Source organism: Equus asinus, chromosome 21 (genome assembly GCF_041296235.1).
Source record: "Equus asinus isolate D_3611 breed Donkey chromosome 21, EquAss-T2T_v2, whole genome shotgun sequence".
NCBI lineage: Eukaryota > Metazoa > Chordata > Mammalia > Perissodactyla > Equidae > Equus > Equus asinus.
The window spans coordinates 24,672,529-24,696,055 of record NC_091810.1 but is presented as its reverse complement, the minus strand read 5'-3'; the positions used below and the strand labels follow the sequence as shown (position 1 = coordinate 24,696,055).

The following is a 23,527-nucleotide window of genomic DNA, read 5'->3' as shown; positions in this document are numbered from 1 at the left end:
AGGATAAAATGGGATAAGGAGTTTGAGAATCCCTGGTTTAGAGCAGTTTTCCAATAATTTTTAATATTTGATGAACAAAAGGGGAGAAGGGTTAAGGGTAGCCTGATCTTTAACCTAAATAAGTTTCTGGTCATGAAATCTCTACTCTTTCCTGAAAACCCAAAGGTTACCCACTCTGTGTTGAAGCATGAAAGGAGCCTTTCCTTAGCATAGGTCTTCTCTCTTCTCTTTACAAATATGCAGTTTACTCAGAAATTAGTGTAGGAGAATTTCTGTGGTACCAAATTTTAGGAAATTCGAGTGGTGTGGTAGAAGTAGCCTAGTGGCCAATTAGCAGGTAGTCTCCAAGGAGGCGAGAACCCAGGAAATCATGAGGTACCAGTATCCGCATCTGCACTGAATCCCCCAAGCTGGGGCTGAGATCAATGGGCTCGAATTTGTAGGGCTCTATCTGGGCTGTCGGGAACTGACTGCTTCCTCCTTCATCTTAACCATGATTTTCAAGATTCCCAGAAGGACGAAAAATCATTGCCTGCTGCTCCCCTGGGAAATCCCTAATAACAACGTGAGCCCGTTCCCCTAACTTCTTCAAGGCAGGTGAGACACTGGGGTGAGTTTTCACCCTTTTGGGAATCCAAAAGTAAAAATACCAGTCCAAACATGCTGTTGCTCAAGAGGTTCATGATTTATAAATAAAAGGTAGTGGTTGCAGCAGGTATGTCACATGTATCAAGTGACGATAAGATATTACTACAGGTCAATGGACTATTGCATCTCCCTGAGGATGCCTCTTCTTTGTAAATTCAGTGCAGTCCTTGGGAGTTCTCACAATTAGCTGCTGGAATTCAACTATGAGTATTCTAAGGAGGGGTTGGTTTATAGAACTCCATTTTCTTTGTGTAGGTTGTTTTATAGTTTTCTGTACCTGGCTGCTTTCCTGTCAACTATTAATCCAAATGTGCTAAAATTCCTTCTCTAAACGTTATCGAGTGAGGATATGTTGGTTAGACTTTGCCCAAAAGAGAAAGTCTAGGAGTGCATCTAAAGTCAATGTTGGTTGATTTTCTGCTCTTAGGAAGTGGAGAGCTAGGGACAGAAGGGTCTGTGTTAGTAGTTTTCAAATTTTAGTGTGCAAAAGAATTACCCAGAGAACTAGGTTAAAAGGCAAATTCATGGACCCCAGATTTTTCTTGTGCAGTCAGTCTGGACTAGGGTTTAAAAAAACAAGCATGACATGATTACAATGCTGGTGGTCCACAGTCTAACTTTGAGACATATTGGCTTATTCAGTTTTGTCCTCTGTCGTTTTTTGAGATGCTCCCCTTTACTTCTCTTGGCTGAAAATCGTGGCCACACCTATGGTTACATAGAACAAGTTACTGTGATAAAGGAAAGGGTGAACTTTATTTTCTAGGCTTTGAAAATGGCAAATGCGATATCTTTTGTGTGTGCCTTCAAGACACTTGAAAGTCACTTTGTGGCTACTATGCAAAGGTAGAATAAACTTAGTGATACCCCTCTCTGTGTTTCTTCTAAGAATGTCCCTCTCAAGACTCTGTTTTACCCAGGCACCTCAAGATTTGGTGGCAATAAAGCAACTCTGTAACTCTGTTTTTCTCAAAAATGCTGGTAACCCTGGTCTAAAGGTTTTAAAGTTAGGATACCTATTTTCTACACTTGAATAGCTTAACTTTCTAAAATCTCTCCCTTTATCTTTGTGAAACCAAATAGCTCGTACTTGAAAGACTGGATTTCGTGAGATGAAATACCGTTCCCTTTATGCTAATATTAATTTCCAGGCAGTGAGCTTGGTTAACCAAGGGAAAATAAAAACTTTTGAAATGTCTTATTTATAGCAAATGCAAAGCATCATTATTATCAATTCTTGTTACAAAATACACAGGAAAAAATATCCTTTTTGTTATTTAAATATGACATGGATACATTGAGAAATAGTACAGATGTTAATCTGCAGCCTCTCAGCTGCATCCTGGGTAATCATTATTATGTTTTATTCTTATTTGGAATTACTGGTAATAGACTGTGTATTTCTGTATGAAATTCAAATCAGGGAACATCAATGAATTGAGATGATTGATATTATATATATACACACATAATTCTGGAATTGGGACAACAATAGAAATATTTCTCTCTTAGAGTAAAATCTACCAAACTTGCTGCTGTGTTAGTGATCTTGATGAGTAATATTTGTTACTTAACTAAAGATGCCAAAAATTCACACAATCCTTAGAGTTGAATTGAGTTAACCCTTGACCGGCATCTAAATTTGTTTTGAAAATATCTGTGTAGTTGTTGAAAATCTGAAATGTAAATATCTGGATTTTGAAATATCTGCCTTCAAACCATGAGTGTTAAAAAAAAAAGTATGTTTACATACTTTTATTTCATGCATTTATTTTGTATTCTTTGATATGTCTTGTTTTCTTTGTTTAAGTCTCTCATTAACATGAAATTTTATACATGGAGTAAGAAGAAAGGATGGTGGTGGTAATATAATTCGTGATGGTTTTGAATGCAGATTTCAAATGCATGTACATATCTGTTTATGGGAGAATAGTCATGGCTTCTTTCCCATTTTAACTGATGTAGAATCCCTGACCTAGTCAAATCCTATTATTTTAGAGATGAGAAAATTGAAGCATAGAGAGGAGGTGATTCTCTATAGATCATGTAGTTAGTACTTGACCCAAGGCATTAAATCTCAGTTCATGGTCTTTTTGAATCTACATCCTGCTTATTCTCACAACAAGGTTATTGGCTGTCCCCACTCCTCTAGAATAAAACAGAATTCTGTTTGGTTATCTTGTGTCCTTAATTTATTTTATATTCCAACCTCAAACTTGTGGATTTTTTTTTTAAAGCCTGGATTAAAAGCCTTAAAAGAAATTACATTACCATTCTTCACCTAGATCCCCAAATCAGCTTTCTTCTTTTTCCTCCGTCCTGATTCACCTGAATGAATTCAGTCTCATCCTATCACCTATCAACAAAAGGCTGGTTATGAAGGTTTTCCAGGATAGCAGATGCAATTCACACCCTTCAAAATAATCACATTTAAGAGGAAAATGGATTGTCAGCTACAGAGTGGTATTCATTATCATGTATTATTTACATGATAGCCACTGGCCCTTCTATCTCAAAAGTCATTAGGCAATGCCCAAATCAGCTTCTTGAATACATTAAAATGTGAAAAAAATTACTGTCAAATAGAACAAATCCTTGTTGACCATCTTCTCTGTATAAGCCACTGTACTTGTTACCACAGAACATACAAAAATGAGTAAGATACAGTCATGCTCTCAAGGAGCTTATAGTCCAAAGAAAGGGAAAGAAAGGTACAAAGATACTTGATAGAAAAAGGTGTCTTTTTCAGGGAGATGTAATTTAAGAATCATGTGGTTAAAGGAGGAAGTGTCTAGAAAAGCCTTCTAGGAAAAAAAAAGAACTTGAACCAGATTTTGAAAAATGAAAATCACTTTCATGGGTATAGGTGGTAAGGTGCATTATGATCATTATTTATTATGTATGTATTCTAGAAACATATGTACTCTACACTGCTACTTAAAGTGTCGTTTGTGGATTATTCCAGTCTTTGAATTCTGTTGCTATTCCATGACAAAATAAGTTTCATGCCCCCTAGTTTCTCTTATTGAGAGAAAGCATTTAGAAACTCATAGCTATTTGATATTGCTGCCCATCCAAGCTCATGATCAGTGGACTCAACCCATTGAACTTGCTATAGACCAGTTTGGGTTTTACTCAATTTGTGTGCTGAGTTACATATGATTCCAGCTGTGTGATATTTCATAAGCTAGACGATGTATGGGTCCATAACAGGTTGGAAAAAACAAAGAAACTGGTCCTTCATGACTCGAGGTGGTTATTTACCTACATAGCCAATTTAAGAAAGTATTATGCATATTTTAGCAGTACAGACATGTTTCTTATTGTTAATGTATTTGCGAAACCATCACTGCTTGCTTCCAATCATATTATCCCATTACAGAGCAGAGAAATTTTAACTTTGTGACATTAGACAGTCTTCCAGGATGACAGCAGCACAAAAGGGATGTAGGAGTCACAAAATGTGAACAAAGTAAAAGGGTGGGCTAAAGACAGATGGAATAATAAGAAGTGGAGGAGAGAAAAGGGAATGCCAAACATTTCTGTGTCTGGAAGTTGTCAATGAAAAATTATCGGTATGAATGAAATAGGAAAATCCATATCTCCACTTCATGATAATCCACATATTAGTCTTCAATGGGAAATTTCATTTAGAGGTTGAACTAAGTCTGTTGTATATTACTATTTTTTTGTTAATCTCTTTTATTTTAATTTTGTTGTTTCCTATTGTTGTTGTTCCTATTCAGAAGATATTCTTCATTTTGGACATTTTCTCTTTCCTTTCAGATGACTATACACTGCATGGCCCAATTTTTATTCAAGAACCAAGTCATGTCATGTTCCCTTTGGATTCTGAGGAGAAAAAAGTGAAGCTCAATTGTGAAGTTAAAGGGAATCCAAAACCTCATATCAGGTTTGTTGGTTTAAAAGCATGTGTTTCCATGTATATAGTTTCTATTATTAAAATCAACCAATACTTATGGAGCACTGCTTATGTAAAGAGCTTTTAGACAGTCATCATAGGATATCCTGAGACACTAAAGAGACAATTGTGTTCATGAAAAGTCAAGTACCCAATATCCTGATTGACACTCTCACTAAAGCCTTAATATTTCTTAACAATGTGTTTTAAAAACACGTTTTTAAAATGCCTCAGTAAATAGGCAGGAAAGCAATAAATACTCAGAAGTCAAAAAGTAAGTGTGTTTTGAACCCAGAGAAGAAAATTGAACACTAAAAGCAGTTTTCACTTTGATGAACTATGTGAACTGGAGCTCTGGATTTTGCAGCTTCCCAAAATAGACCTGGGACCCAAGGGCTATATCCTTACAGCATATGTAATGAGAAATAGGCTTGCCTTCACAAGGCACTGCAAGGCAGAAGTAATTGCCTATTTCAAACCTTGGTGCTAAGTGATTTTAACAATAGATGAGACACAGCTGAAAGGAGAGTTAGTGAACTATAAGATATATCTGAAGAAATCATCCAGAGGCAGCAGAAAGGGATAAAGAGAAGCAAAATATTAGAGAGAAAGAGAGAAAGAGAAAGGGAAAGAGAAAGAGAAAAAATATTAAGAGAAAATGTTTACATGTGTCTAATCAGAGTTCCATAAGGAAAGGCAAGAAAGAATTAAGCAGAGGCAATACTTAAAGAGAAGGCTAAGGATTTTCCAAAGCTAATTAAAAATACCAAGTTATAGATTTAGGAAGCCCAGTGAATTTCCAGTAGTACAGGTAAAAATAAAGCCTCATTTAGAATTATCATAGTGAGACAGAACACCATGTTGAAGACACCATCATAAAAATAGCCAAAGTTGTAATACAGATAAACTTCAAAGAGATGACAATTAAAGCAGAAGCTGACTTCCCAATAGCAACAAAAAAGTAAGATAGAAGACAGCATCCTCAATATGCTGAGAGATATTAACTGTCAAATTTCTGTATAGCAGAAATACTTTCTAAAAAGGAGAAAAAAATAAATATGTTTTCAGGCAGACAGAAACTGAAGTTTGACCCCAGCAGACCTCACTAAAGGAAATTCTAATAGATACGCTTTAAGTAGAATAAAAATGATTCTAGTTAGAATATCTGAGATACAAGAACAAATGATAAGTAAAGCAAGTGGTCAAGGTTAATATTTCCACGTAAGATCAATTTCAAACAGTAAGAATACTGTTTTATGAAGGTAAAAAAAGAAAAATTAAAACTCATGATAATAGTAGAAATAAACTGAAAAAGAGATGTACTGCACAATGGATTATCCATATGGTTAACAAAATGAAATAAAATTAGACCCCTACCTCACAGCATGTATACAAAGACGAGTTCCAGGTGATTAGAAGACCTACATGGGACATTTACAGCACTTTTAAAAGATGATAGGCATGCATATTTATGACTTTGGAGGGAAGAAAAGATTTCTCAAATATGATAGAAAAAGCACAAATCATGAAAGAAAATATTTAACTTCATTAATGTTAAAAACCTCTGTTCAACAGAATATACTGAGATGAATAAAATTACAAGCTTCCAACTGGGAGAAGGCATTTTTAATATATGCCATTGGCAAAGGATTAATATCCAAAGTATTTAAAGAATTCCCACAAATTAAAAGTAAAAAACAAGTAACTCAATAGAAACATTAGCAAAAGACTTGAGTAGATACTTCTAAGAAAAGGAATATCAAATATCTAATAAACATATAAAAAGTTTGTCAATACCATTAGTGAGCAGAAATATACAAATTAAAAGTAAATGATACTCTTTCAAACCTACCAGATTAACAGAAATTTAGAAGGCTAAATTTAACATAATATAAATAATATAAATAAATATAACCTGGTACGTTCATACAAGGTAACCCCATGCAGTAGTGAAAATGAGTGAATTACAACTGCAACAACATAATGGATCACAAGAACATAATTTTGAGTAAACAAAGCAAGTCGTAGAAGAATATATAGAGTATAATTCCATATTTATAAAGTTCAAAAACAAGTGAGGTAGAGCAGTTGTTTAAGGATACAAACATACATGATAAAATCATAAAGAAAATCAAGGGCATGGAAAAGCCAAAATTAAAGATTATAATTAACCATTGCGAAGAGAGTGATTGGAATCAGGATAGAAATAAGAGACTTCAAAAATAATAATATTCCTTTTCTTAGTCACATCTTTAGTCATGATTCTTTATAACTGACATATATCTTATAAATATTGTTTCACCTCTATTCAAATTTAATGATAAAAACTTTAAACTAATAACCAATATATAACAGTATGTAAAAACCAAAATAATATATAACGTGCCATAGTTTAGGGGAGAGAGAGATTAGAGTCATTAAGAAGGATTCACAGAAGAAGAGGCATCTGAACTGAGATAGGTAGTTTTCAAATTGGCGGAGGGGAAAGGGCATCCCTACTAGTTAAGGGATGGTACTATTAGCATAGTGGAAATTATTTTAGAATTTAATTTGTGTGCCCTTTCATTCATTCATTCATCAAACCACCCCAGTGTTTTTCAAACTGAATTCCAGGGTACATGGAGTTGGCTCTGGAATCACCTGAGGTGAGGAACTGCAGTTTCCACCCAAGATTCCACCACAGCAGCTCTGCCTTGAACTGGGTATATATTAGGATTCTGAAAAATTTGTCATCTGAGAAAGGTGTTTAAACCACAGTAGGAAGCAGATGCAGTGTACCAGTCATCTTTGAGGTATTCAAAGATCAATGAACAACATGTGCAAGTAGTGTACGTTTTTGCGCATGGCCTGGAAGCAGCAGTAGCTACAGTGACACGTTGGGAGCTGTCTAGATGTGGAATAGTTCTAATGCTGTGCTGCAGTGTGAGTAAAGGATGTCCAAGTTCTAGGGCATCCTGGAAGAAAGAAAGTCTACTTCAGAATGGAGGGAAAGTAGTGAAAGTTTCACAGAAAAGCAGACATTTAACTGCATCTGGAGAGTGAATGATCTTTTGCCATATGGTTAAGAGAAGCAAGCACATTCCAGAAAGAAAAAACCCAAAAAACAACTCTCTAATGGACCATATAATTAGGGTGAACATATAATTTATCATCCAAACCAGGACACTTTTGAGAGTGAAAGGTGACTGTAAATAATTATTCTAGGACAGCAAGTGTAAACCCAGCACTGTCCTGGGCAACCAGGAACATGTAGTTATTTTCCCTATAATATGTTGAATTCAGTGTTAAATCAAACATTTTAAAATGCTTTATGTAGAAAAAAATAAATGCAAGAGGCAAAGGTTCCTACATACATAAATGATGAGTTAAATGGCCCCAGTTTTTAGTACATAGTCAAGTGTAAGTTCAGATGCTAGCCTTAAATGAAAACAAATTTTGTAGCAGATTTTGGCAAGTTGCTGTTTTGCTTTTTCCCAAACTGTGACTTTTAACTAACATTGCTCTTGTAACACTGTGCTTCTAGATATAGGGGCTTGCTTTGTTATTTAAAACAAGCCGTGGAACAGAAGCCTATTATGTTTTTAAAGATTACCAGCAAAAGCTGAGAAGAAAACTTTTAATCAAATGAACTAGCAATTGGTTGCAGTGTACTTTGCTTTCCTACCACACTTGGCAGTTTCTCTGTAATAGCTGATTGGTACCCTCTTGTTGAGGGAAAGAGCAAGAGGAAGAATGGAGAGATCAGGTATTTTCAAACATCTTTCTAGCTGAACTTTTTCAGTCTTCAGGCTGACTTTAAGGGGGAAGAAAAAGTAGGAGAAATTCAAGGTGAGATTTTCAGTATCAGGTTTTTCCCTCAGACACCCCAACTGCCCTCTCTTCCTTGTGTTTATTCCCTCAACTGAGCCTTCTATTTTCATTGTTTCCTGCCTCTCAACTTTGAAAGGATTGACCCAGACCCAGAAAAATGTAAGAAGTTTTGTCTTGTGTCAACTTCCCTTGAATTAAAGTTCCCTAAGGACACATGACATTACTTATTGCACACAGCTTCCCTTTCTAGACAGAAGGAACGTTCAAGTACTTGGTTGCAGTACTTTTGCTCTGAGGTTTGTGTTCAACTAAGTTTGCAGACAGCAAATTCCAAGTCAGAAAGGTCCTGCCCCTTCTTATGTGCCAAGTTGAAACAGTGAACAAAGAAAGAGGGTTTTACTACAACAAATCCCATAGATAGCTTCCCAGCAAGGTCTGAAAAATCATACCTTCCAGAGTGTCACAGTGTCAGTGTGGTTGTGCACAACCCCACTCTCTGGAGAGAGTTGGGTCATGAGTCGCCAAGTGATTCAGAAATCAGCTAATGAGACTCACCAATTTGCCCTGGCTCTTGGGAAAATCTCTCTTTGTTCCAAATGGACATTGTCTCTTTATTACCAGTACTTCAGACATCTCTCAAACATTGAAAATAAATTATAAATTTTTCAAGAGTGTTCCAGTATGGAATAAGATAAGGAATTCAGTGCAACCCACATTCAGTTGGAATGAACAGTGACTGCATTGCAATAAAACTTTGTATAGTGCTCTGTAATCCAGACTTAACTGCATTTCACAGCAAGCACTTTATTTTCTAAATAATCCCTTTTCCTTTGCTATTTGTATGTAAAAGCAGGTGATAAAGTAGATTAATGGAGTTTCTACAAAGTGTTTTAGGTAGAGATGACTAGTGTAGACAAACCTACAGAGGTTTTCTCATTATCCCCACAATCACTTTTCTAAAAAGACTCACATGGTCCCATTCCTAAATTCCACACTCTGCTTGCAGCTCACATTATATTGCAATTTCCTCTTGGAGTTCTTAGATTTGTCATATTAAATTGCTCCACTATCATTTGAAGTGAGAGTTATGGCCAAGACATGATAGCTGACTCAAAAAAATGTCTAGAGCAGGCAGTCAGCTCTAGAGATTCATGTGCATATAAGACCTGCTAGAATACAACCCAGCTGTTCTCTTTTTATTGCTTGTTACTTTCTTGTTACTGTCGAGCCTAAAAACAATGTCTGTTTCTAATACCCACCTTCTTATAAACATCGCGAGCTATGTCCCATTCGTGATTCTAGCCCACTTTTCCTACCCCTCATGTTTTTAAATTTTTACTTTTCAAAGACATAGATGTGAACATACATTGCTGTGTGTGGTGGGCTAGAATGCTTCATAAACTGTGTATACTCAAAGCTAAAATATCCAGCAAAGAAGTAAAATATTTAGTCAAATTCCACAAGCATTCATTGAGCACAATGAGAGTGTCAAGTTCAAGGCTGCTAAAGGGAGAATACAAAGTGATGTAGGCAAATTACCTACAGTGAAGGCAGAATTCCTACATAAAGGAGCAGAGACAATTCTGTAAGAGATTGTGGGAAGCTTTGATTGATTTTGATTAGGAATGTTGAAGAAGACTTCAATTGGAAGAGGTGTCCTCTAAGGTTGACCTTGAAGTGTGAGAGAGATCTTGGCAGGAAGAAAGGGATCATTCTTTAAACATTTACTTTTGTTGATACCAAATATCCAAAATCTTGAAACTAACTGGCCTGTATTTATTCATTTAAATTCTTTTACATTACGCACACCAGTCATAGTACTCCAGAATGTTATAACAGCATGCACAATGAGTGTGTATTCACACACACATTTCAATAGTAATATTTTTGTTTTTTTGTCTCTTTCTGTTTGAAGGAAATAAAAGGAGTGTCTCATTCTTTACTCCTGTTATTGCTTCTGATCAGTTTCTTTTGTGCTTCAGTGTTTTCTTATTTTTTGGTCTCCCAATGTGAATGCTACTAGGAGACTGTTGATATTTCAGAAGCTCCAACTATGCTGTTTTCATTACCTGATGTTCTGTATGGGATTTGGAAGGGAGGGGGAGAAGAAAATAAGGTAGTCATTGAATTGTATTAGTTCAGAAGTTCATAGGTATTCAAAGACTTCTTGAAAGGCAATTTGGTTAAGATAAGCTCTCTTTGGAATGTTATTGGCTGTAAAAAAAAAAAAAAAGTATATCTTGTTACTAAAGCTTCGCTGATTAAATGTGTGAGTCCCACTAAAACTAATTTATTGGGCCAAACACTATAGTCAGACACACAGATGATCCAAGTAAACAAACAGAAGAACAACAAAACTCTTTGCCTCTGTTACCTGATGTCATGATCTGCAGTTTACTGGGAGTGTTGATTGATGTTTGAGTGCCAATGGCTAAGGAGATCTTCAAAGTGATCCATGGTTCAGGCTAGTTTGGTCCTGAAGACAGCTCTAGATCAATACAGTTTCTCTGCTTTGCAGTCACCCATTTCGGTCATATTAAGAACCAAATCAAAGCACCTCTGCTGCAATTTCATCGAATACTCAGCAATCTACGTGAAAGTGGTGTATTCTGTCATCTGTACAGACCCATTTAAAGGATAACTACAAACTAGAAAAATGACTTTTACTGAGGAACCCTATTTGAAGAAAGTTTTACAAGATACTATGGGAAATTTCAAAAAAAAGAAAGTAAAGTGTCTATGCATCATAAGTAGTCACAAAAACAGGTGCTAAAATTTTAATATCATTGTTTATTGTAAAGGACTTGCTCTTTGCATAAGCAATTAAGTTGTCACCAATCCTGGGTACAGCATTTCTAATTTTTTTTACCATGGTTAAAAAAAATAACAGATATTTTATATGTTTATGGTTTTTATATATTTTAGACAATTCAGAAATACTGATTAATATTACAAGGCTTTATCTACTGGCATTTTTATACTATAGGTGGAAGTTAAATGGAACAGATGTTGACATTGGTATGGATTTCCGCTACAGTGTTGTTGAAGGCAGCTTGTTGATCAATAACCCCAATAAAACCCAAGATGCTGGAACATACCAGTGCATAGCAACAAACTCATTTGGAACAATTGTTAGCAGAGAAGCAAAGCTTCAGTTTGCGTGTAAGTAGCAATTATATCGTGCTGCAAATGTTACCTTGAGTTTTTGTATTATTGTACCAATAAGGCTTTAAAACAGTTCTCTTTTTAAAAACCAAACAGATTTTAATTTGTTCTATGATCTTATTTACCCTTTTTTCATATTTGGGAAATGTCTTCTTTGTAGGATAAATTGTAAATCTGAGTGGGAAGATGTATTCTGCTTTTATAAGGATTGAGATAGTTTGATTATGTGATAGTTTGGTTATATGATGCTCTATACACACATCAATTCACACACGCTCAAATTTACACACATGTAAGTTTACATACACAACAGATTATACACAAACTTTATAAAGAGAGTGTGTATAAGCAAGCAGTTGAACTGCCAGTAACTGAATATGAGAAGCACCTTAACCATAAAACTCAAGTTGAAAAAAACTCTTGGTAGTCTATTATTCCTATAATTCTCCATTTTTTCCTTATTTCATAGAATAGGAAAATTTTAAAAACTACAATAATAAGAAAAACTAAACACAAAGTATTACCTTTTATGTCTTTTATATTTCCAGTTTAGAACAATTAAAATACAAATTGCCGTATCTTAAGACCACCATCTAATAAAAGTTCATGAACATATCAAAGAAAGTGGAATTTAGAAATAACAAATTAAAAATAAAATTCATAGGCAAGAGCAGTGAGTACACATTTGAGTAGAGACACCTTTGAGAATTAATGTTCAGCTACATTTTTAAGGGTTTATGTATTTGCATAGGATTATGTATTTCCTTGTATAAAATCCCAATTCATATAAAGGTGCATTAATGTCAAAGGTTTCATAATTACAAAGTCTGTTGGCAGTAACACTGTAGTCTAGTCTTATTAACAAAATCTTCTCTGGGAATTCAACATCAAATATACCTAATAATCCAGTGCTTAATCTATTATTGCCGTTTGGTGGCATTTTTATTAGTTGAGAAATGAATTTTCTAAGTATTAGGTATATATGGGAAATAGGATTATTTTGTTTGTGAATGTCTCCTGAGATAGTCTTCCAAATATTCTTAGGTGTGCAGAATAATAGGAGGATAATACGTCTGATTGAGTGCTACAGAACCAAAGTGTTTATTTCTCTTGGTTTAATACAAGTGTTTAATACAAGTTTAATATTTGTACTTATTTTTTAGTAATGACAAATGAATTTTGTTGGATTCATTTTGGAAAGTAATCATAAAATCGACTTTCGGAGTAGAGATAATCTCTGTATTCAGCCACTCTTGTACTTTGTTTTTTGCATTTTATAGTGTAGGAAAAATTTTTCAAAGACAACAAAAAATAGAGATTGACATAGCATTACCAACATTTTGTTTTTTTAACTTTGACATTTAAAAGCATATTACCAACTCTTAAGATTGTCCTTTTGTGAATGTCCAGGCATTTCAAGTACAAAAGTATCTGAAAGACAGAATCTCATATTCAAGGACAGTTATTTAAATAGAATAGTTTAGCCTAAGGAAAAGCTCTACCACCCATTTTGTGGTTGAGTTGGCCTCAGGACCAGTGTTTGCAATCCACCTTGCTTATCCCACTTCATGTATGATATAAACATTTTGCCCCCCTCAGAATTCTTGGCTGATAATCACTCAACTTGAAAAATTTTAAAAATAGAGAGCTCACCTATTCATCACAAAGCATCCTGGCCCACAGTAGACTGCCCTAGTTGTTCAAAAATACAAAAACAAACCCAACGTCTCTTCCTTAAAATTGAGCTAGATATCTAAATTTCCATCACTTTCGCTCCCAGTGCTTACTTATGTTTCTTGTTGGGTTCAAATATGTGAAAATATGATCATGTCCCTTGTCCTATAATTCTTTTCTTCTCCAGGTACTTAATCCACAACCATCTTCTTCACAATGCACTCACTTATGTTAAATCATCTATTAAATTGTGACCGTATAGAATTGTTTCCAATTCCATGCATGTACATTGACGTTTGCACAGGACAGTGGGAACAGTAGTATCCCATGATGTGAACTTATGAATGCAGCTGACAATGATACTCATTTTTTTAAAGCCTAGGTCTCATATTGTGACTTTGTTTTGAACATACAGTCATGTAAAACCTGAGGATTGATTTTTCATGAATGTCTTTTAATCCAGAGCTACCCAACCATATTATTTTATTAACCTAAATTCGGAATATTATATTTACCCCTATTAAATTCACCTTCTGAGTAGTGACCCTTTGGTCTATCACAGTTGAAATTTATTTTTAATCTTTTTTTATCTGACATATTGATTATCCTCCTACTGTAGTATCAGCAGAAAATTTGATAAGCATCTGTCCATTCAAATAGTTGATAAAACATGTTGACCAGGATGGGCAGCATGCCAGCAGAGAACTTCCACTAAGATGAGATTGAACTTTAAATCAATATTCTTTGCATACTCTTGTTCAGTTAGCTACAAATTTACTCAAACATACTATAATTGAACCCCAGTTCCTCCTACTTGTTCTTAAAGTCATGCGAATCTTTGCCAATGCCTTGTTAAAATCAAGATGTGCTGCTGTCTCTACAGCTTCTGTTCCTACCTGGTCTCTGGGCATCTTCTCTTAGACCTTTAACTATTTATCATAAAACAGGCAGAATAATCTTTTAAACATGTAAATGAGATCATTGCATTTTGCTGCTTTATGCCTTCTACTGCACTTAGAATAAATCTCAAATTTATTACCATGCTCTCATTTTAATTTCTTGAAAATGACAAACTATCTTTTACAATAGACCTTGATACTTTCGTTCCCTCTGACTGATATGCTTTTCTCCTCATACTTCACATGCTCACTTCTTATAATCCTTAGTTCTCAAATTAGGTATGACCTTCTAAGAGAAAGTTTCCATATCACCCTGTCTAACGTAGGAAGTAATTCCTATCATTTCTTCTCCTCTCCTCTGCCTACCTTCTTCTAACCCTCTACTTCTACATAATAGCATCCTCTATTTCATTTATTAGAATTTAATATAACCTGGAATGATTTTGTATATTTATTTTTTTCTCATTATTTAACTCCTGTGATTGATAGAATCTAAGTTCTGAGAGAGCTGAGACTATCTTGTCCATCCTTATATCTCCGGAGTCTAGAACGCTTTATATGTATGAATAAAGGAATTCTGTTATTAATTGCATATTCAGTGACACAACAAAGAAAATATATATATAAAATTATTTGGGGGGATGACGTATTTTTATAGACCCATGCCCTTTCTATTTTAGTCATTTTCTGGAGTCCAGCCTCTAGATCATCAATCTATAGTTTCTAGATTTTTTTTCCTATCTTTTTTTAATTAAAAGAAAATCAAAAGATGTTGCCTTTTTTCAAAAATCATGTTTAATTGATTCAAATGAAATACCTTTCTTCAGTGATGTAAGGTGAAGCATGACAGTGCTTTTGAATATTGCTGTGTAATTTCTTTCACCCCAAGCGTTTTCATAACCACTGAGAAAAAAAATGTCTTTTGACCATAGTTACTGCACTATAATATGCAAGTGAAAATATTTTGTTATTTTTAATCATATGATTTTATAGCTGAAATGGACCTTAAAGTTTTCCTGTCCTGTATCTTTTTAAAAATGAAATTGAAGATTTGAATAACTGAATTACTCATTGTAATTTGCACGGTTAATAAGTGACAGCCTAGGAACACCAGCCTCTACTCCTAGTTCGGTGCACCCTGGCCCATCTCTACCTTAGCTCCAGTTTACTTTATAAGAAAACATCTCTTCATCTTTATATGACATGTTACAACTTTAAGCTTCATTTATATACTTTAAATAATTTTATCCATAGGACAATCTTATAAAGTAGACATTATTACGGATTATTTTTAAAATATTTTCATGGAGCTTTTATAGCCAGAATTTGATAATCTCTTGCATTTAGCATTTTCAAAAATAAATTAATTCACATAACCAAAAATTCTAGTTAATGGATATGCCTCTGAGAACCTGTCCCTCCCCGACTTTTTTCATTCGATACCTATAGGCTGGAAATCCTTGATCAAACAGGCATAGCATAATTTAAGTTACTCTTGATGAAGTATGGACATTTTCATGAGCATAATTATTATAATGTAATTTGAATCACATTTTGTTTTTCGCTCCCCCTGCAATATTAAGCCATCAGCAATCACTTCTCTTGTTGTCACTTAGCCTGTTTCTTTTTTTTTTTTTTAAGATTTTATTTTTTTTCCTTTTTCTCCCCAAAGCCCCCTGGTACATAGTTGTATATTCTTAGTTGTGGGTCCTTCTAGCTGTGGCATGTGGGATGCCACCTCAGCATGGCTTGATGAGCGGTGCCGTGTCCACCCCCAGGATTCGAACGGACGAAACACTGGGCCGCCTGCAGTGGAGTGCGCGAACTTAACCACTTGGCCATGGGGCCAGCCCCATAGCCTCTTTCTAACAGCAGGCTACCAATACCCATTCTATTGTTTACTCCTTCTATTTCACCTGGGGTAGAAAACTTGGTTGATTGATTTGCCAGGGTCTACCCAGTGCCTAGCGCTTAGTAAGCTCACAATAGTAGTTGTTGAATAAATTGTAAGAATTGGATGTTAGAGTCATCAGGCCATGTTTGGGGCCTGAGTTGAACTCCTGCGTTCAAGGACTTTGTGATAGTCTTTGTATCCCGAAAACTCAAGCCTGAAAGTATGCGTAGCTTCAATGAAGCGTTTAGGAATAGCTTTCCTTTTACCTTAGGCATGCCTCCCCAACCTCCATCTGCTGCACCTCCCCCTCCACCCAGGGGGAAAAACAAGTTGGACATCCTTTGATTCTAATGTAGGCAACTCAATCAGAAGATAAGGCCAGGAGTAGAGGGAATTTCAGTTCATTATTTCCACAGCTTAGTGGTGAGGATTTTTCCAAAGCTGTGTCTATATTGACTGCTATAGCCCCATCACTCTAGCTGCCTACTTCCCCAGCTGAACATCCCAATCTAAATGTGCTTGAGAATCACTGTACACAGTTATGCTGCAAAACAATTTTTTTTCTCTGACATATAGACATGGATATTTTTTAAAGTAAATTGCAATACACACTCATACACTCACAAAATATCTAAGTCACTATTTTTTTAAAAAATTGGGAATGTGGACTTGAGAAGGTGAGATACTCTATTGCCTAAGTTTTGATGGACTGGAATGGTGTTCATTGCTCCACTTCGCTTTGTGTGTCCCACGATGTCTCTAAAACTCAGACTTCAAATCAGCACTGGGGATAACCATACTTCCCCCTTAGGGTTGTTATGAAGATTAAATTATAAAGCATATGCAAAATCCCAGAATAGTTCCTAGCATGAGAACGTTAGTCAATAACTCCTTCTCTACTTTCCTGTCTCTCTTCTCTTCCTTTCCCTCTCTTTCCCTCCCTTTCCTGTCTTTAAAATAAGAATAATAATTAACATTTATTAAGAGCTTAGGTAGAGTGGGAAGAGTACAAGCCCTAGATTAGATTCCTTGGGTTGAACTTCAGCTCTTCCCGTAACCCTGTGACCTTGGACAAAGTACTTCTCTCTGCCTCAGTTTGTTTATCCATAAAATGTGGTTAATAACTATACTCCCTTTGTTGTGAGGATCAAATAAATTAATGCTGATAAAACTTCTAGATCATTGTCTAGCATACATTGAGTTTAATAAATGTTAGCTATTATTATAATTTTTATTAGAATTTTATCAATCTATGTCAGATATTATGATGAGTACTTTGGAAGCATTATCCTATTAAGTTCTCAGCATAACCACAGGAAGTATAGGTGTTTTTTTCATTTTATAGGTGAAGAATCTGAGGACTAGTGAAATGAGATAACTTTCACCAAGGGTACAGTAGAAGGAGGAGGAGCCAGCATAGGAACCTGAGCACCTAACTCCTGAGCAGATGTCCATTACATGGCATTTGACACGCACAGTTCCCCCATGACACTTAAAACTACACTTTTCAAATGGAATTTATATTCAAACCATAGATTTGGATGGTTGATAAAATGTTTCCTTTGTAGACGGAAACTTGGATTTTTAAAAAATGTTTGCAACCTTTAATGTAGCACATCCATCATTATGTTTTTTGTTTTTAATTTTTTACTTATGGGCTTCTTTGATGCCGTCATACTGTTGATTTACTGTTAGCATCTAAAAGCATAATGTTATATACTGCAATTATGCATACATTTGCAACTCTAATTTTAATATAATTGGTTTCAGGTTCCATAATGAGAAAAATTAATAACAATATTTCTGCTCTAAAAGTTAATATGCAAATTTCCAGTTTATTGCAAGTAGGTTGTAAAACATTCTGGATATTGATATTTTATGGAAATAACTGTGGGTTATTATGACTGTGGGTAAACAGTATATCTCCAAGCAGTAAAAGATATATTATTATAAGTTTTCTTAGTCCCATATCATTACTCCCCCACATGTGAAAAAGATGCACTTTAAATATAGATTATTATGAGGAGCTTCCAAAAGAATAATCCAATAACTGCAGATTTTAGCCTGTCAAACTGATTGCTTCATAAACATTGTTTGGGGCCTCTTCCTGGAAGTTCAACTGTCTTGTAACAGTTCAGATCTTCAAAACAGAAGACTTAAGCTATTCATCATCTCAAGTTGTAAGATGACTATCATTCATACCTAAGTACCTCCAAATTGCTCATGGTTAAATTAAATTATTTGACAAAATCAAGTTGCCTGCCTGCTGTAGGGAAACTGGCATAGTCTTGGCCATGGCAAGTTGGTGTTCTTTTGAAGGAAGCAACAGAGTGCTATCTATGCTTCTCTCTTTTGGTACCTCGCCTGAGGTGAGAAAAGAAACTAAACTGGTACACTACTCATGCCCTGCCTATCTACCTCCTGAACTTGCATTAAAGGGAAGGGGATAGAAAAGGGAAATTATGAAAAAAAAGAGAAAGGATGGAATTGGTAAGTGAAGGGTCTTAGGTGCAAAAGCCACTCAGTTTTGCCCTTCCTGTGACCTCAAGAAGTGTATTTATCAGGATAAAGTAACTCAATAAACCAGTCCATTCTGAGGTTAGTTTCAGTTAGCTTTATCAGTTATTTGGCAGACAACATTTTTTGTGATAAAAAAATCACATTGATGAACAGCAGCTGGTTAGACAGCTTCATTGAAAAAGATCTTTCTTGTGCCTACTACAGTAAACCTTGTCTGAGTTCTCCTTAATTTGGGGCACCCTCTGACAATTGTGGTTATGATGGTAATAATGATTAGAAAAATGTATTAAATTTTGAAGGTTGTACTGTATTCTAACTGGGGCTCTTGACAACCTGGTTTTTGAGCCTTGATCATTGCTTCTATTCATAGTAAATCTCAAGTGTTCATTGCTTTTAATATTTAGTAATTAGTTTATCCTTCATAGCCAAAGAATGAAATATGCAGTCAATTGGAACAATAGCTGGGGATTTGATAGATGGCCAAACCCATGACTGGCTTGACTGATTTTTAATTCGGAAGGCTGCTTAAATAGGCAAACTTTTGTTTCTGAGCGATAAAATATTGACGGATGACTGTTTGGATAAATAATTTGTGAATATTTAGATCAATTAAAACTTAATCCACTAAGGAACATTTGAATGACAAACCGAAAACATTTATCATTTGAAAGCTTTGATCCTCGAAAAAAGAATAGATTTTTCTCATTTGAGTACTTAGAAGAATTCAAACCAAACTTGCTGAGTTTCTGAAATGGTCCTTTTTGTAGATACTCTCTGCCATTTACTGTAGTAGTAGAAGGACATTTCTGGTGACAATTCATGTCTATTGAGAATTCTGTAAGGTGAACCTTAACAACTAGTCGATTTATGGCCATGCTATTGGTTCTTAGTGATGGTGACCATTGTGAGTTGTGGTATAATGAATAATTGAAATTCACATATATACATTATTCTCACTTGTATTTTTTTCTGTCCCTCCCACAAAACCTGTTAATGTATAGACACTAGTTAATTGCAGCTGTTAGTTTGTTGGGTGTATCTCCTTCCAGTCATCCCACAGTCCCACTTGGGGTCTATATGACTGACAAAGAGTAGTTTGTGACTAAATCAATGAAGTATAGAGATTTTTTTAAAATTCAGGAGCATTCTGAGTATACAGTACACATGAAAATTCACAACCAAGACCAGATGGGAATCCAAACAAGCTTGATCAGACAGGGCTTTAAAAAAAAATCACTGAAGTTAAAAACAACTAACACTGTATTTTAATTTAAAAAAAATCAAGTTACTAAAATATCATGCCTTTTTGTTTCATTGTTGTGAATAATTCAGTCCATAAATATTAAAATAATTTTGATTGTTTTTCAAGTTTAATTTTTTTTTTTAGAGGAAGATTAGCCCTTAGCTAACATCTGCCACCAATCTTCCTCTTTTTGCTGAGGAAGACTGGCCTTGAGCTAACATCCGTGCCCATCTTCCTCTATTTTAGGTAGGATGTGTGCCACAGCATAGCTTGACAAGCGGTATATAGGTCTACACCTGGGATCTGAACTAGCGAACCCTGGGCCGCTGAAGCTGCAAGGTGTGCATTTAACCACTGCACCACTGGGCCGGCCCCTCAAGTTTAATTTTTAATCACTGATGATCAAGTCTTACCATCACTCTGCTTTAAGTTTGGGTAAAGTTTTAGTCAACAATCAGTTAAGTGTTGCCATTTAGTTGAAAGAGAGGAGCAACTTCCAGATGAGAGAAAATGTCACATACAGAGTATCACTCTAACCATATCACTATCCATTCTTTTTCAAGAGTTTTTATTTGAGAGGTTATGATGTTGTAGACCATATACAAATATTCAATTGATTCAAAATTCAAAATCTAGTTGACCACCTAGTGAGTTGTGAGTAGAATAGTAACTTAGTAATAGTAAATAGTAAATAGTAGTGAATTGAATAGTAACTTACCAAAGATATATCCACCTAGAACCTGTCAAAGTGACCTTATTTAGAAAAAGGGTCTTTTCAGATATAATTAAGGATCTCAAGATGAGATCATCCAGAATTGTGCAGCTGCGACCTTAAATCCAATGGCAAGGTCCTTATAAAAGACAGAGGAGAAGAAGAAACAAAGAGGAGCAGGCAATATGACCACGGAGGCAGGGATTGGAGTGATGCAGCCAAGGACTGCCGAAGATCGCCAACAGTCTTCAGAGGCTGGAAGAGGCAAGGAAGAATTCTCCCCTTGAGCCTTCACAGTGAGCGCAGCCCTGATGACACCTTAATTTCAGACTTCCAGCCTTCAGGATGTGAGAGAGTAAATTTATATAGTTTTAAGCCACCAAATTTGTGCTAACTTGTTTACAGCTGCCCTAGGAAACTAATAGACCAACATATTCACAGTTTCTTTCCTTTTCTTTCCAGAACACTGTCATCAAGGAAAAATAAAACCTCCTAGGGAATGAGACTGAAATCAGGTGCTTTTGTAACTTAACTGTGTTACGGAGCATTGTATTGAGAGGAATGGCCTTGATTAAATGTGGGATAATCCGTGCAAGTTTTTTGTCACCCTATGCATTTTCCCCTGGATAGCATAACTGGGTTTTGAACCTTATATAGCATGATTTGATGAAATAATGAAAAAAGGTAGCTGCAGAAATTCAAAAAGTAACCTCTTCTTTTGTCCAGCACTTTTCTGCCTCTCTCTAGGTCTTCTCTAAAATAGGCAGGATTGGTCCTTTCTCCATAGGACAATGATTTGAAGTGATTCAGAGTAGTTTGTTGGCCCTGAGGCCCTCTCTCTGGATTTCTTTTCTTCTAGGTCATTTTCCCTGAATTTGACCCCTTTGTCTGATACTCTAAAACCGTAGAAACTAGCTATTATCACATTTAGAGTGTCTGACCTACCTGTGGCTGTAACAGTTCGACTGTGGTCTCTCATGCATTGTTATGGTTCCTATTATGACATTTCAAGCTGCAGAAAGCCCCTGTGCTATCGAGGGCCAGATTCCGTTGTCTTCCCAATCAGCACTTTAACTGAGTAAACTCATCTGAACAAGCCATTTACCTCCTAGCTGACATGTGCTTTATGCACCACTCCTCAGCTCTCACATGTGATCTCTGTAGAGAGTAAAGTCTGCTTTAGGATTTAGAGGTTAAATCTCAAATTCAGGGGCATCATGAAAAGGTAGGTGTGTGTATGTGTGCATGTGTGTGTTTTCTAAGAACTAAATTATTCTGTTAGATATTTTACCAGAGATTAAATTCTGTACTACCCACTATACTCTCAACGGATTGCACTGCCGGCCAGTAATTTCTCCCTGATATATGTATTTAAGATACACACTAATTATGATCAGTGTATTAATTTGCTGCCAAATACTTGCATTCTTGTATATCATTAGCATTTCAGATTTGTTCATTTTTTCATAGCGTTTACTTCCCCATCCTCCAAAATTCAATACAGTCTTGTGCTTGAGCAATCTGTTATCACAGCCTCATAAAATTTAGATTAATTATACTTATAGATCATCTTTTAAGTAGCCCACATTTATTTTAAAAAGGTAGGTGGAGGGTAAGGAAATCAACAAATGGACTTTCTTATTTGTAACCTCAGTGATGACTTTCCCCTACTTTTTTCAAATGTTATCACCAATAAGGCAGGTATTTATGAATAAGTGCTGAATAAATATTTGCATGATAAATGAAGCTGAATGAATATATGAATCAACCAATGAAAAAATATAAGAGAAACAGAAATGCCTTGCCCTTTACCAGCCTGGATATAAGATAATATTTCCTCTTTAATACTCTATTTTCTTGAACTGAGAAGTACATTTTTTAGTGTTTGTCTTTTTTTTCTTCTTTTAAATCATTAAGGAACTATTGCCTCTTACTTTCAATACCATCTCTTTTTTTTGGTAACAGCTTGTTATGTTATATACCATATTATTACACAATTTAAGATACACAATTTAGTTAACTTTTAGTATATTCACAAAGTTTTGCAATTGTCACCACTATCTAATTTCAGAGCAGTTTCATTAGCTTGAAAAAGAAACCCTATACTCATTAATAGGCAATCCTCATTCCTTTCAGCTCCTGACAACTACCAATCTACTTTCTGTCTCTATGAATTTGCCCATTCTGGACATTTCATAAGTGTAATCCTACAGTAGGTGGCCTTTTGTGACTTGTTTATTTCAATTAGCATAATATTATCGAGGTTCATCTATGTTGTAGCATACATCAGTACTTCATTTCTTTTTATGGCCAAATAGTATGCTGTTATATGGAAATAACACCATTTTGTTTGTCCATTCATCAGTTGTTGGACATTTGGGTTGTTTCCACTTTTTGGCTATTCTGAATAAAGCTGCTATGAACATTCATTTATAAGTTTTTTAATGTAGACATATGTTTTAATTTCTTTTGGGTATATTCCTAGGAGTGGAATTGCTAAGTCAAATAGTAACTATGATTAACATTTTGAGCAACTGTCAAATTCTTTTCCAAATTGACGTGGCATTGTATAATCCATTAACAGTGTATTATATTGGGTTGATGCTCCATTTTGAGTTAATTTTTATGTATGTTGATGTTGGGGTTCAACTTCATTCTATATAAATTTTTCTCAGATTCATTCTCTTGTGTATGTATATCCAGTTGTCCCAGCATCATTTGTTGAAAAGATGGTTATTTTCCCATTGAATGGTCTTGCACGCTTGTCGAAAGATCAATTGACCATAAATGTAAGAGTTTATTTCAGCGCTCTCAATTCTTTTCTTTTTTTTTAAAGTATACTTTTTTTTGGTGAGGAAGCTTTCTTTGGTGGCCCTGAGCTAACATCTGTTGCCAATCTTCCTCTGTTTTTTTCCTCTCCCCAAAGCCCCAGTACATAGTTGTATATCCTAGCTGTCAGTCCTTCTAGTTCTTCTATGTAGGATGCAGCCACAGCATGGTGTGGTTGGTCTGTGCCCAGGATGATGAGTGGTGTGTAGGT

The 23,527-nt window shown here is 35.3% G+C and overlaps 1 protein-coding gene across 8 annotated transcripts in view; it reads left to right on the top strand.

Annotated features, from left to right (window-relative positions):
* The window catches only part of CNTN4 (contactin 4), an 878,916-nt gene that overhangs the window by 578,728 nt on the left and 276,661 nt on the right, over positions 1–23,527 (top strand). For all 8 annotated transcript variants that reach the window (XM_070492801.1, XM_044754900.2, XM_044754901.2 and 5 more), the window contains 2 exons: positions 4,435–4,561; positions 11,367–11,542. In XM_070492801.1, the coding sequence (XP_070348902.1) occupies positions 4,435–4,561; positions 11,367–11,542 (303 nt within the window). The remainder of the gene's footprint in view (positions 1–4,434; positions 4,562–11,366; positions 11,543–23,527) is intronic.